This window comes from Orbicella franksi, chromosome 12, assembly GCF_964199315.1.
Source record: "Orbicella franksi chromosome 12, jaOrbFran1.1, whole genome shotgun sequence".
In the NCBI taxonomy this organism is placed as follows: Eukaryota; Metazoa; Cnidaria; class Anthozoa; order Scleractinia; family Merulinidae; genus Orbicella; species Orbicella franksi.
In genome coordinates, this window is record NC_138156.1 from 6,136,742 (window position 1) to 6,151,905 (window position 15,164).

At 39.6% G+C, this 15,164-nt stretch overlaps 1 protein-coding gene across 1 annotated transcript; it reads right to left on the reverse strand.

Annotated features, from left to right (window-relative positions):
• Positions 1 to 1,037: 1,037 nt before the first annotated feature.
• On the reverse strand, positions 1,038 to 10,231 carry LOC145463811 (galactose-3-O-sulfotransferase 3-like). The gene is made up of 6 exons (XM_081447607.1): positions 10,100 to 10,231; positions 9,482 to 9,540; positions 6,539 to 6,621; positions 4,406 to 4,548; positions 4,004 to 4,095; positions 1,038 to 3,328 (listed from the first exon to the last, which is right to left on the reverse strand). Exons 1-6 carry the CDS (start codon positions 10,229 to 10,231, stop codon positions 2,176 to 2,178), a joined length of 1,662 nt encoding a protein of 553 aa, XP_081303733.1. The 3' UTR covers positions 1,038 to 2,175.
• Positions 10,232 to 15,164: the final 4,933 nt, after the last annotated feature.

Here is a 15,164-nt window from a genome sequence, read left to right on the forward strand (position 1 = left end):
GACCAAAGCCATTCCATTTAGTTATTAGTTAAATAACAATTTAACACACGCCAAAGGGAAGCGGTTTGGCTTAGTGGAAACACACTTTGGTGACTATGGTGAATTTCAAGTAAACGTAATTAATAGTCACCAAACGGTGCTCTCGATCGCTGACGGGATATCTTCATTTCAAAGATTTCTCTTTAGCTATTTAATTCACGTGCCTCCATCTTTTTCTTTCTGTCTTTAAATTCACCAAAAAAATCCTTTCACGATATACTTATGAACAGATTTGAGATTGCTTAAAGTGCTACAAGAGTATGTGAAAACATGCTTAACATTCAGTACAAGCGAAAATATTATCTCTGATAATTTCTTCATATCACGCTAGCGACTTTTACATCATTAAATTAGTGAGAAATATGTCTAATCTTACCTGAGGTGAGCTTGTACCTTGTTTATGTGGCGGTCATTTTGAATTTTAAATACGCGTTAGTAATTTGAGGTCTGGAACCGAGAACCCTTTCAAAACCACTCGGAGCTCTAGGAAATGGTAATTCGTCACTTCATGATTATAGGCGTACGTTTGGAAATTCCGTAAGTTATCAGTAGCAGACCTCACACCGGTCAACCGCGTAATAAAACTCCAAATTAAAGTAGCACGTTACAAAACAACAATTACGGCAGATCACTAATTTAATCTAAGTGCCTTTCGTGTCTTGAACAACGCTCTAGCTTAAAAATTGCGTCAACTAACTTTAAAATTTGACCTTTGTACTTTCCTTTCTACCGCACTTTTTCGCTGATTCTGTCTTCATTATTCATTTGGGGGGTGGGGGTAGGCAGCGCAATGGTGAGAGCGCTTGCCTACCACCAATGTCACTATGGCTCAACGAAGATGGCTCAACGAAGGTCACTGTATACCGAAAACCGACTCCTACTGATCAGTAAATGAATTTCCATTCTAACCATCATCTACAACATAAAAGAGCTGTAATTTACACTCAGCTACTTTGAGCTACGACCTTGGCGTCTAAAGAAGTTGACAAAGTAAAAGAAATGCAACACGTAAAGCAGCCTTGAAAGCCAACAACTATCCTGATTGGATGCTAACACTACCGAGCACTGGATCTGGTTCGAGAGAATCCGAGGAACCTGTTAACGAGAACAGAATATATGCTTCAGTGCCATACATCAAGAGCACTTCGGAACGCCTACAAAGAGCATTTAAATCACACGAGATCACACGTGTCTACCAGCCTTTCAATTCGTTGCGATCACTGCTAGTACGTGTTAAGGATAAAACAGAAAACACCATTACGAACAATGTGACACGAACAATGAGTCACATCTGTTACGAACAATGTGACAAAGAATATGTTGGCGAAACTTCTCGTTCATCAGAAACTAGAGTAGAGGAACATCGTAGTTCGAGGAATTCGTCAGCTGTTCATGAGCATCGCCAGCTTACGGAACATTCAGTGGATTCTTGCCATGGAAAGTAACACGTTCAAACTTCGCATAAGGGAGGCAATTGAGATCTGATAACGAAAACCCTCTTTGAACGAGACAATGGCTTCGAATTAGCCAACATCTATGACACGCTCTCCTTTATAGCCCCCTCGAGACCATAATGAACTTCATATAATCCTTCTTAACATTCAAAAATTTTTATTGTGACTGACGAAGTTCGGTGAAACCGAACGAAATATCCTACTTTTTTAATAAGATGTTTAATTGCGCTCGGAGTACAGAAATTATTTTTTTTATATTTCAACTTGTAATCATGTGAACCTCAACCAAGCAACGACATACTATCCCTACCCATGATGCTAATCTACTAATTGGCATTGTCGCGTGCGCTTTTTCGCTTTTGTGGGACATCATAACAATAGCCACACGTAACTAAGATTACTGCACCTCATTCAGACCCTCTACTACAAACATGGAGACACTTCAGCTAAATCAATCAAAACCGGTTGTAGTTGACCTGAATAAATCTTGTAAATCTTGTAGGCTGGTTAAATCCTCACTACCATAAAATTCTGTCATACAGAACTTCCAAATTTTCCCATCAATTAACTCTCTCCGAAGATAGTATGGAGAAATTAAACACTCAGCACCTGTCATCTTGGAATTTAACCCTGAAAAAAAAAAAAAAACCACATGGTTGCGCATGCATGCTTCTGGAGATGTTCAAACAAGTTCAACTGGTTCATAAGCAAGATCTTTGGCTAGTTCCCAGGACTCATTGTCCTCGCGTTTGCGTTCGGTCTCCATCGTTGGTTGATCCACCTTAATGTGGCTACTTCGCTGTCGCTGCTTCACTCTCAAGTGTTCAAGATAATCTATTTCACTTGCTATCAGCTTCTGGCATACAGCCAGCAGTGCACCGGGCAAATCATTTCTTATGACATACCCCTTCGCTTGTTTTCCCTCGTACATTGTTTGTAAGCGAGTTTCATTTGTTACGCATGCTCGCTTAATCTCCCAGTTTTTTTGACGGAAGATGGTCAACTCTTTGTAAAAGTTTTCACCTTCGCTTTCAATCTTTTTCCAAAATGATTTGTTAAAATAGTCAAACAACAGAACATCGGCTTTGTTCCATCTTTTCACGTTTTCTCTAACATCGTCGGTTAGTACTGTGTCCTTTTCTTTGTCTTGTCGCTCATTTAATTTTAAATACAAAATGTCCTCCATTTGCCAGCAAAGAAGTCGTTTCATCAACACCAATGATTCATCAAAGTAATCCATTATCATAACCAAGTCAAACTCTTTGTCCAGAAACTGAATGTACCCGTTAACAGCAGTGAGATTTTGATAATACTTGAAGCTCAAACCCAAATCATAAAGAAGAGGATTTCTGGTTAAAGGATTTGCCTTACGGAGCATGACGGAAAAAGGAATTCCTTTCTGAAGGAATCTTTTTAGAGAGTTTGGCTTGTGTCCGATACCAAGACGATCTCCTAGTTTCATGTACCTGAACACAGAATCGAAATTGTCCACGGGGTTTCGAAGAATCGTTAAATATTTACTGTTTCCTTTGGGAAAGAGCCAGTTCATTGGTTTCTTGTTAAACCTTGCGTGACTGCACAGAATGCTCGGTGCTTTGGTCACTGGAGGAATCGCAAAAGTGACTTGGAATCTCCTTGGCCATTCTAAAAGCGAAAACTCCTTTGGGAGAACAAACGTAAGATTTCTGGAATCTCCATAGCGAAAGAAAATATTTACCATGGTGCTGGAACCAGTTTTGTGTGTTTTTAAAGTGCCTATGAAGTAAAAAATAATTGCTGCTGATTTGAAAGGCTTTTCAAAGTAAAACAGAGTGGCGTTTTCCTTTTTGGAATATCTTTTTTCGTTTTAGAGATATTCACGTTTTCGTATTAAAAGTGATGACGTCATAGGTGGTTCCACTAAAACAGTTCAACACTCAATCAAGAATATCTCTAGAAATATTAGAGCAGTGTTCTTTGAACTTGACACCAGAAATGTACATCACAAAAGAAACAAAATGACACCCGTCGTGTCGTCGCCATGGCAACAGTTACGCTGCTGGTCCTGTTTTAATTAAAACTAACACTACCAGATTTTATCTTTAACAAGGATCATCCACTCTCAATAATCTAATGGGAAGAGTTAAGACAATATGGGAATCATGTGTGTTCCGAGCAAGACCTTCTGTCCCTTTTCGAAGGGTTGCAAATTGGCATATTTGGTTTTTCACAGAAAGAGACTGGAGTCAAAAGTGTTGCCATGGCAACAACACAGAAGGTGTCATTCTGTTTCTTTTGTAGTGCACATTTGTGGTGCCAAGTTTGAAGAACACTGCTCCAATATTTCTAGAGATATTCTTGATTCAGTGTTTAACTGTTCAAGTGGAACCACCTATGACGTCATCACTTTGCTCATTTGCATAATACAAAAACGTAAATATCTCTAGAACGAAAAAAGATATTCCAAAAAGGGAAACGCCATTCTTCTTTACTTTGAAAAGCCTTTCAAATAAGCAGCAATTATTTTTTACTTCATAGGCACTTTAAAAAGAGGATGTTTCTTTCTGGCGAGCACCTTAACGTCGATGTTGATGGCTCCGAGTAGACGGAATTCTCTCGCTCCCTGTTATCATTGAAAGAAGAAACTTCAATTTAAAGAATATCGATGCATGCTTCGTGGAACGTTTAACTCGCGGTAATCTGAAGCGAGATTTGGATTCGAAACATTGCGGGGTCTGGGACAGCCGAGAGAACTCGTTAATTCTTGGAAAATCCGATTGAACACGAATAATAAATTCCTCAAGGTTCGAGTGGTTTCCGGACATTTCTCGCTCCCCAGACCTCGCAGGCAGATGAACGTGTCTTTAAAATTCAAAACATGGGCGCCACGATGAAATAATGCGTCGCCGGACCTTTTGCTCCTAACAATTCACAATTTTAATCTGACCACGAAAACGCATTCTTCCTTGGCCAGTAAAAATAGAAGTGCTGCCTTGGATGTCAGCATGAAGATTGAAAGACGCTTCCTTAGGTTTTATTCGAAGATTTTTTTTATGGGTGTAAACTCTCAGACTCACTATCAATAAGAATCAAAATAACAAATTATGCTGTAATTTGCGTATTAGACGTTTTACTCCGAGTTCTTTCCCGACCCGACGTTCGCTTTACAGATTCATTCTAGTTTTTAGTGCAGAGTGCACTATTGGGATGGTTATGGGGGTTGCCTGCCGCTAAGGAACTAAGGCGCTATGGCACTATGGCGCTATGGCACTATGGCACTATGGCACTATGGCCCTATGGCGCTAAGGTGTAAACTTTAATGTTTGTTTAATTAATTAATTTCAATTAATTAATTAGTCTAGAGGCAAGGAAGTAGTGGGAGTAGGGTGGGAAAGGTACATGTGTACTCTACGTAAAACACATTCCATCGCCGTCGCTTAACTTTGAACATCGCAAAGCTATATATTTGTTTCAGGTAACCCCTTGCTCTCCTTGTGGTACCATTCTCCTTAGAACAAAACTAATTTGTCCTAAACGCATGCGTAGATTAGTTAGGGTTCGTGGCTTCTATATTAGGTGAAGGATACATTGCATACGGAATCACGCACAAATGTTGAGTGGTTTTCCTTATGGTAGAGCTCAACATGTAAGACGCATGCGTTCTAGCATTGTTAGTGTTACACACTATCTTTACACGCAGTATTTTATATATCGTGTCATGTGACCAAGGACGGCAGTTATTTTTCAGGTAGGGCCAATTGTCCCTTTTTATTGCAAAAGTGAAACGTTACTGTGGCTGCGTAGCTTTTAGAATTACAAACAGGTCGGTTCAACAAATATCATCTGCTGTTTTCAATCTACAATAGTGTGCTCGTCAGGGTTCAAATTTATTGCTTCTCCTTAGCGACTTGTTTATTTCTTGCCTTAATTGTGTCTGTAAGAGAGACCAAAAAGTTCTCAAGTTAGTGGCGTTAATACTCCGCAAATTGTAAATTTGTAACAAAAGAAACCAGGAAAATGCTCAAATATTGCTGCAGACGCCGTGGCACCTAATGAAAGTTCAAATTAATTTAATCAGTCTTTGAGGAGACTCATTCATATCGGCCAAGTAGCGCTGTTTATCTTCAATACTTTTCGTTGAAAAGCTTCTCAGCCATCAATATCGTTGTGTGTTAATTTTGAATTGTTTTATTGTTAACAACAAAGGTGGCAACAGAAAAAGAAAGTGGTATTTCGTGACTATCTGATAATTAAATTAGTTCTTGTTCATCGGTAAAAATTTGCATTTTTAGTAAAACATCGTTTCTGTTCCGTTTCTTCATCACTACATCAGATATTTAACTTTCTTTCATTTATCTCCAAAAAACAAGGACATCTTCCGTATGTTTTGGAGAAAACAGGGGTTTCATATTACATGGCTTTGCGAGGAAAACAAAAGTATCAAGTTACAAAGTTGGCGTGAAGAGCTAAATTGTCACGTTTGCTGCTTCAGCGTATTGTTGAATTTAAAATTAACGAAAATCAACTTAAAGCACCAGTAGTAATTAATTTGTGCGTAATGTTTGGACCTTGAATGAAAATACAACCTTGAAACATACACACTGCAAAGGGGAAAAGCCGTAGCAGACTACCAAGGTAGACACAAACCGGAAGTGAACCGAGTAGGGGTGAGTACTTATGGGACTACTGTACCAGAGCAATTGCGCTCTGCACTATCTGAGATTGTCTCACTAGTTGGTTTTATCTTTGGTCCGTGTCTTCTTTCGCTTTCTAGTATGCGCTTTGTCCATTTGATTTCCGCATCTCATTTTATATAATCGACGTGGTGCCCTGACTAGCATGTACATGGCCCGCCTACAAAAGTCTAAATTGATGTTGGATCAACATTATTTTTTACATATACACTGTACCCGACGTAGTCCTTGAGAAAATCGGCATTTTAAAACTTACTGTGAAATCCACTGACTGTACATGTATTTAGAGACTGCAGTTGGCAAGAGATTTACGATCGCATTTTTGGGTTCTAGAATGGTTTCAATATCAAGCATCCGTAAGGCTAAACTCACCTAATTCTGCGGAGAATTCGGAAAGGATCTTGCCTGCCGTAAAACCAGTTTGTTTTATAACACAGATAGATGCAAATGGGGACCTGTGTGACAACAAGCAAGGTTAAACAAACCTTGAAAGGCAGCCGCATAATTTCTCTGGGCTATCAGCTTGGAAGGGAAGGGGAGGAGAAGTCGCCACGCTGTACTGTTGGTATACCACTAAATTAAAACAATATTACAGCAGCAATAGAGGAAACGAATAGAGGAGAATAATTAGTCAAGTTAATTGCTTTCTTTCAATCTCGCGTCGCCCTGTGCAAGCAAGAAATATTAGCGTCTCTACTGTAAGGTCGATTTGATGGGTGTGTTTTTGGTCCATATTGTCGTACATTACATTATACAACGCCAAAACAGTGCATCGATCAGTCTAGAGACCTTACGGGAAACAAAGAAAAGAATAACGCCTTGGACGAGTTAAGCTATTGTCATTATTCAAAACGCGTTCAATTTCGTACACCCCGGCTCCACAGTGGCGAGGTTGATATTTCGAGCCTCAGGCTATCATTTTTTATACTGGCTACTTCTGGCGTTTTTGACACTACCCGGAATCGAACGTATTCACTTCCAGTTTTGTAATTCTTAATTTTTTGCAATAGCTTCGTTTATTCAAGGCAGGACAGTCTATTGAAGTGTCGACGACGGAAAGACTCGTCGATTTTCAATTGTCGTGAATATGTTTCCCCTGAGGCCCGGTTCATACGTCGCATTTCTGCCGTGTCGAATTCAATTCAACGAATTAAATTCGACAGAAATTCGACGTCTGAATCGGTTGCCGCATTTCTGCCGCACGTTCGACTGGTCTTGTCGCATTATCCGACAGAAATGCGACACCGATTCAAACGTCGAATTTCTGCCGTGTCGAATCTAATTCATACATTATGTTAATGTATTGAGCATACGTAAATTTGGTCCCGTCGAAGAGAAAGAAGAAACTTGGCTATTCTCGACCCAATGCAACCTGAAAATATTGTAAAACAAACTGCTGCATTGTCAGCCTTCTCCTTCTCATTCCATTGGCGGACAACTTTTCGGAAAATTAAAGTCCCTCGTCCCTCAGTATCTTCGTCCGCCATATTGAATACTCTGCGTTTAAAGCTTTTTCCGCTGACCGACATACCCGACAGTATTAATTCTGAATTAAATTCGACACAAGTGCGACGTATGAATCGACAGTCACATTTCTGCCGCACTTAATTGAATTGAATTCGACACGGCAGAAATGCGACGTATGAACCGAGCCTGAAAGTTTCAACCCTCAGATTTGCAACTTGGCTTTAAGTAAAATTAGAATCTCTCGGAAACGTATGGTACTTGTAAGGAAGTTTACTGACTTTTTCATACAAAGGGCTTTAGAGAATACATGCATGTAGCTAAAACGAGCTTGAATTTTCCACGAAGAACGGCAAAACGATTAGAAAGCAACGAATTATCAATGCGTGGCTGAACAAAAACATTCTTCTGCGGAAAACTTGTTGTCTTGGTGAAACTAACTTTTTTCTTTATTCTGTCCGAGCAGGGGGCTTTGTTTGTAATCAAGAGCTAGTTACAGGTTTAGGATTAGACAAAGAAAGAGAAAGACATGGAACAAAATTAAGTCTGAGATTTTCCTCCCGGTATAATTAAGCATGAAGGAGATCAAAACTTATTTCACCTGCTATTGTTAAGAGACCCACACAGGGGTGAATGGTAAGGGGGTGGGGGGAGGGGGAGGTGGCGAAACTCAACATGATACTTAGTGGGGAAGGGTAGCAATCGACGGATCAGTCGACTTTATTTTTTTCTTTCTTTTGCTTTTCAAGACATCGTAAATCTCATGACGCCATGGTCCAAAGAAAAGGAAGCAATCTGAAAACACGAGACGTTGATAACGATCAATAAATTTTCTTTTAACAACACTTTGTTTACAAATTTACAATAATTAATAAACTTACTTGCAACACTAGTATTACTAAGATTACAAAAATTACATGATTAAGAACTTGCTACCGAAGGACCGCATTGTAGAGTGCCCACTGTACATATGCATATTACGATTTCAATTACCTCGGGTGAAAATTATACATTGAAAGGGAGTTCATAACGAAAGTGTGTGCTATGAAAACAGAGTTCGCGTTAAGAGCGGCCTGTTGTTTACCACTGCGGTGTGATGCGTTCTAATTTTTGTAAAAGAAGGAAAATGAAAGAAATTCGACGGTGGTATTGTCAGAGTTACAGTTTCAAACTTAGAGCGATTTCGGTGATCGATTAGGGACCTTAGGCAAATATACGACGGCCACGCATGCAAGGACGACGCCTGTTAAAAAGTGTGTTTATATTTTACTTTGGAATTTTGCATTTACTTAGATCTATTCGGTGTGTTTGTCGCGGTATTAAAACTTGCCCCTGCTGAAAATGCTACGAATGCGTTCAGTTCCAAATAGAAATACGAAAAATTAGCCGCAGTGAGTCCCGTTGTCAGAAAACTTGGAAATCGGTCACTTCATGTTGTTGATTTGCAGTGGACGGCAAAGAAATGCACCGAGAATTATAACGCACGTGCACAGCCATTGTTCTGCTCATTAAACCTTCTGTTTGGTGACGTTCCCGTTGCCGTTGCTGTCGTATTTTGCGTTGGCAATACAATGATATATGGCAGAGAAGACGCTTGAGGGAAACGAAAACACCGTGGGATTGCTCTAAAGTCGTGTTTAAACAAAACGCAAACCGAAGGCATAACACCAAACTGAACTTTTTCGAACCAAAAGTGTCAACGAAGAAGCAGGTCAATTTTTCATCGTTTCTAAGAGCAAACATTTGAAAGTTTATTGCCTGTATCTCTGGCCAAATTCTTTTCATCGGACTCATTTAGTCGTCGTTTGCAAGAGCTTTTCTTATTCCATCATCTCATAATCAAAAACATACCTTCTTGTAAAAGTGATGACGAGGCAAATGGCACAAGCGCTATGGTCCGTCAGATAACCCTGTATGTACATTTGGGAGTGAGAAGGTCAAAGAGATAACGCTAATAACTAAACAAACAAAAAATACCGCGAGTGCTTGTTCACGTCTGATCTGATATACACAGTTATCGTGAGACACGATTTTGGGAGAAATTGAAAACCTTATCCGGACGACAAGCCGCTTCTTGATGTTTTATTTAAGAGAAGATGAAGGTTACCAACGTTATTTTTAGATATGGTATCCAGTTCTCCCTCGGATGTTACCACGCGCTTTGCGTAGAAGTTTTCGTGAAGGATGAAAATGCCCGTAAGGCCGCTTGGGAAACCCACGTGTGCAAAATCCGCCGCACAGGATTGGCTATGTCTAGTTCCACCTAGAATTTCTGAAGCGTTGAGAATAATCTATAAATAACTTGAATTAAGGCCTACATGGGAGATTAACCCCTTACTAGTCATCCTCTCTCGACTTTGTCAATAGGTTTGTGCTGAAGTAGAACACAAGTGAAGTTGTCGTTAGGATAATAAGCTACTCACGGCGTCCTCAATGCAGTTCTGGTTACAGTCTCTGCGATGGTCAAACCGGTTGAACGGGTTGATAAATAAGATCTTGTTCTAATTCCCAGGTTTCCTCGGCCTCCTCCATTTCCATTCGTAATCCCAGATCGTGCTTCTTTGTCAGGTATGCAAGATACGAGTTTTCACTTATTGTCATTTTTTCACAAATAGTCTGCAATCCTTTCGGCAAGTCAGTTCTAATGGAATAGCCTCTAACACGCTTTCCTGCATACATTGTTTGTAAGTTTGAAGGATGTAGCTTGACTAGAAGACGCTCAGTTAATTTTTCTTATTTTCCATACATTTGTCTGTAAATTTGGCTGGGTAGACGCGGTTCGCGGGAAAAAACTCACAGACAAAATGTAGAAAGGAAAATTCGAAAAATTAACTGAGCGTCTTCTAGCCAAGCTACATCCTTCAAACTTGATGAATACAATCTTCTACCTAGTATTTTAACGTTGCGATTCACACTAATTCAGTTGTGTAAAATTCGTTTGCGGGAAAAGTTATTTGTCATCGGATTCCCATACAAACACTGTAATTTCTGACCGCTTTGCCTACCAGTCAAGATGGAGTCGAAAATCATGATAAGGTCTAACAAAAGCAAGGAAGGTGGACAGTAGAGTTGATCGCGGCATCGTCTGCTCTCTGCACTTTGATAGGGGGGGGGGGGGAGCTGAATTAATACGTTTTTGACTCAAAACGAAACTAAATCAGCTTCTTTTTAGCTTAAGCTTAAATAAACATGGCTACCTACTGGAAATCAAAGAAAAGGTCTGTAATTCACTTCTGCGATCAGTTCACCCTCGTAAAGCAGTAAAACTTCACAAACGCTTTTCCTACAACGTAAGGTGTTCAGACCACGATCCATGTTCAGAGTAATAAAAACCTCAAGGCGAGTCATTCTTTTCAAGGTAGTTGTCGAAGACATCTTGATATCGTTCGTTGTTTCGATCCGGAATCGGTCACCACTAGTTATCCTAGATCCGCGCCTGACCCGTACGCTTAAGAGGGTTCCCAATAGGTTTGGCGGGATGCGGGATTTGGCTTTTATCGCCGTGATATTCGGGATTTGAGCTGAAAATAGGGGTGGGAAGCGGAAATTACAATTACGAGCGGGAGCGGGATTTCGTGTTTTTATGGGGTTGGGATGCGGGATTCGCAAGGGGAACAGAGCGGGATGCGGGATTTCAATTCTTACGTGACCTCATAAATTGACCAGCGCAAAAGCCGCAAGTTGGGCAGAAATGAACCTTTCGTGCGTACAGCTGTGTCAGGTTTCAAGTAATGAGTAGCAACGGCTCTGTACCCTGTCAGGTTCGGTCAAACGCATCCATTATCGCTTGACTAAGTTAGTATCATGAGACTGTATGAAGTCTTTGAGTCCTATTGCGATCCTCTGACATCAATGACATCTATCCATTTCCCACATCTTCGACGCTTGCGAATGTAATCTTGACCTTCCCCCCGCCCCCCGTCCTTTCTAGTTTTTCTAGTCTTTCGACCTTGTCTAGAGCGCTTGTCTTGGCCAGGATGGCCACATTGGATGGCGGTGATAGTGATTTACCGAACGAAGTATGAGACATAATAAATTGCGTCGCCACATATTACGAAAAGGATGTGCGAGCGGGAATGTCTTCATTCGGAAGAAAAGTTCTGAGCCCAGATTTCAAGGAAAGTGAAGACGCTGAAAGCTTTAAAAGAAACTGTCAGGTGTGTTTACGGGCCATCCCTTGAATATGGTAATGAAAAATCATTACATTTCACTGTTACGTAGACAAAAGAAAACAAAACAGTAAACAGTTTAGAGAAGGAAACGTTATAATCATTTGTGCTTACTTATCTGCTACCTATTGCATATTTTTGTGATCTTTTATGCGATATCTATTTTTTAAAAGTTTCTGTGTTAATAATTAATTAATTAATAATTTAAAAAATTAATAATTAACGCAGAAACGTCTTTGAAAAGTAGGCGGGATCGGGATTTCCAGGCAAAAAAGGGCGGGATGGTGGGATTAACAGGAAAAAATGGGCGGGAAAGCTGGATCTGAGAACCCTATTGTGGACCCTCTATAAACGATGTACAAGATACCTGCCGACCATTGGGCGTTGTTAAAATATGTTTCTCTAGTTGAGTAGTTGGCGAGATTGAATTAAAAAATTCTTCTGGTCATAAAACATGTTTTCTTGATCTTTATTGTTACCTTGGAGGAGGCTCAATGGCGGTTGTCAACTTAGCCCGCGTAGCAGACGTTTCCTTTTCTTTTTCAGGCAGAGAGATCGAACAAGTGAGGGACCAAGCGGGCGAGCGAAGGAGCGCGGATATTGTCAACTTTTCCCGAGTCGACCCAACTTGAGTTCTGGATTTGCCTTTGTTTAGGTGTTCCCGGGATGGTTTACGTTCCTTTTAATAACACAGCGGAAAACAAGGCATCGAGGAAGCGTTATGTGAAGCACTACATGGAGCGTTGGTGATACGTTATTTGAAGCGCAATATGAAGCGTTATGTGAAGCGCTGTGTGAAGCGTTATGTGATGCGTTATTTGAAGCGCTATATGAAACGTTATGTGAAGCGCTGTGTGATTCCAAATTCGCGCGCTGATTGGACAATTGACTGTTTTGATCGTGAAACAAATAAGTGGCATAAGTGGCATCGAGCCGGACTGATCGCAGTCTCAGGTTTAGAGAAAGAGACAGAACAAAATTTAAAGTCTGAAATTTCCTCTCTCCGAATAACAAATGCTTAGTAATTTTTACTAATTTTGTGCGCCTTTTTTACCTCATTTTCACAAGTTTCTTTTACAGGACCCCTCTGGTAACAGTGTCTAATACACTGATGGGTCATCCTCTTAAAATATTCGTTATTATTATTATTGTTATTATTATTATTATTATTGTTATTATTACTATTATTATTGCTATTATTATTACTATTATTATTGTTCTTTGGCCACTTCAATTTAACAAGAAATAAAATGCAAACAGCGGCAACAAACATAACACATGAACTACGCATGGTTTGGAACAACAAGACGTCGTCTTAAATCTTGTGTTAATAAATTTTTTGGTTTCGTCAATCTTAGGTTGATTTTTCAGAACACTTGCCGAGTTAAGTCCTTTTTTCCTTACAAAGATCGTTTAAATCGCTCGCAAAAATCTAAAGTCGTATACAAAGCCAGCTGCTGGGATTATGACGCTTTCTATATCGGCAAAACAAAGCGACGACTGCATGACAGAAAGGTCGAGCATTTTAAAGCCCTTACGCAAGTGGGTCACAATTCCGCTGTTACTGATCACGCAATCTCCACCGGCCATAACATCAAATGGGACTATTTCGAGGTCTTAGCTAGTGGACAATGTGATTTACGTTGTAAAATAAAAGAAACATTGTTTATACGAGACTTAAAACGAACACTTAATGACAATGCTAGCAGTGAAAAGCTGTCACTTTATTAGCTATCACCTTTTGTTTTCGTTATTGTTTAGTTAGTTACCAGTACCTCGCTTTGTATTTTTAAGTTTTAAATCTTTCGTTTTTTTGTAACCACCACTTCTGAAGATGCGTGCTGTAGTATGCGAAACGTCACGAAAATTTTAGATTGTTGTTCCAAACCATGCATAGTTCATGTGTTATGTTTGTTGCCGTTGTTTGCATTTTATTTCTTCTTCTTCTTCTTCTTCTTCTTCTTCTTCTTCTTCTTCTTCTTATTATTATTATTATTATTATTATCGTTATTATTATTATTTATGACGATTTCAATTATACCCCAGGTTAAAATTCTGCATCGAAAGAAAGTTCCTGGCGAAGGTTTGTGTTATGAAAAGGCGTGGTGGTTTTTAATTTTTGTCCCTAATAGCGTAGTAATAGCGTTTTTTCCTCCTCTTGTTTTCCTTTCTTTTTATATGTGCATTTCTGCCATCTTGCTGACCTGTAATTTGCTTTCATTTAACGGTGATGTCAGCTGGCTGCATGGCCCCGCTAGTTTCTATGGTTATTCCAGGTAGCCAATACTCTAATTTTATTATGTATATTTTCTGCAATTCGTAGACGAGAGAGATAGTACAATTAAAGATTGTTGTTGTTGTTGTTGTGCAAGAGCGAAAACGCATAAAGGGGCCAGATTCAACGATCGTATCGTCACAGTTGCAGTTATAAATATGACAAAAATTACAGTAAAACTGACTTTTTAGGATTGAATTTCAAACTTGGAATGATTTCGGTGATTGAACTTGTTTCAGTTTTCCTCATCCGATTGTTTTTTTTTTTTTCCACAATACAATTGCAATGACTTATAGTACATAAGACACTGAAGGGAAATCGAAACACCGTGGAATTGCTTGAACTGTTTCGAGCTCAACCACGCGCAACGTAAGGTGGTGTTACATCTCGCTAAGTTAATTTCCATTGTCATTCGCTAGAACAATGTTTTTCGCCCATATGAAGTGCTGCTCAATCGTTTTGTTCAAAACTGTATGACATAAGTGTATTATTTATCCCGCCAAGTCTAGCTTTAAAAATCATTTCTTTCTCGCTTTGAAACTGCTTACGCTAAAATTACTTCGAATTCCCCGATATATTTTTTACCACAAATACCCTAGTTTTGTCTCGTACTGTATGTTGTTGTCACATGCCACGTTTCATTAATAAGATTCCCCAGTCTGTCCAATCATGGTGAATCGTTTTCAACCATAGTTACTTTTTTTTGAAAAGAGTGAACTAACAAGCTAAAGCTGTCATTTACATTTCGTCTCTGTCATTGTAAGCCCACCGTCGGGTATCGTTTTGAGTCAAAAACTTTAAAATTCAACTGTCCCCATTTCAAAGTACAGAGCGTATGCAGACGATGTCTTCTATTGGTGCTTTCAATTCAAAAACGAGCCCGGTGACGTACTGGCAGATTAGCGAATTAGTTCAAGTGCAGTGCAGATAACTTAATGGAACAGACATATCCCAGCAACGCTCTTCGTTTCCCTCTGTTCTCTTCTTTTTTCTTGATAATTCCCCCAAGTGTGAAAAGGCCGTGAATCCTGGCCCTCTTGTAAAATGCACACATCGAGGTTATTTCGGGCAGCCATGTACTCTCTTTATT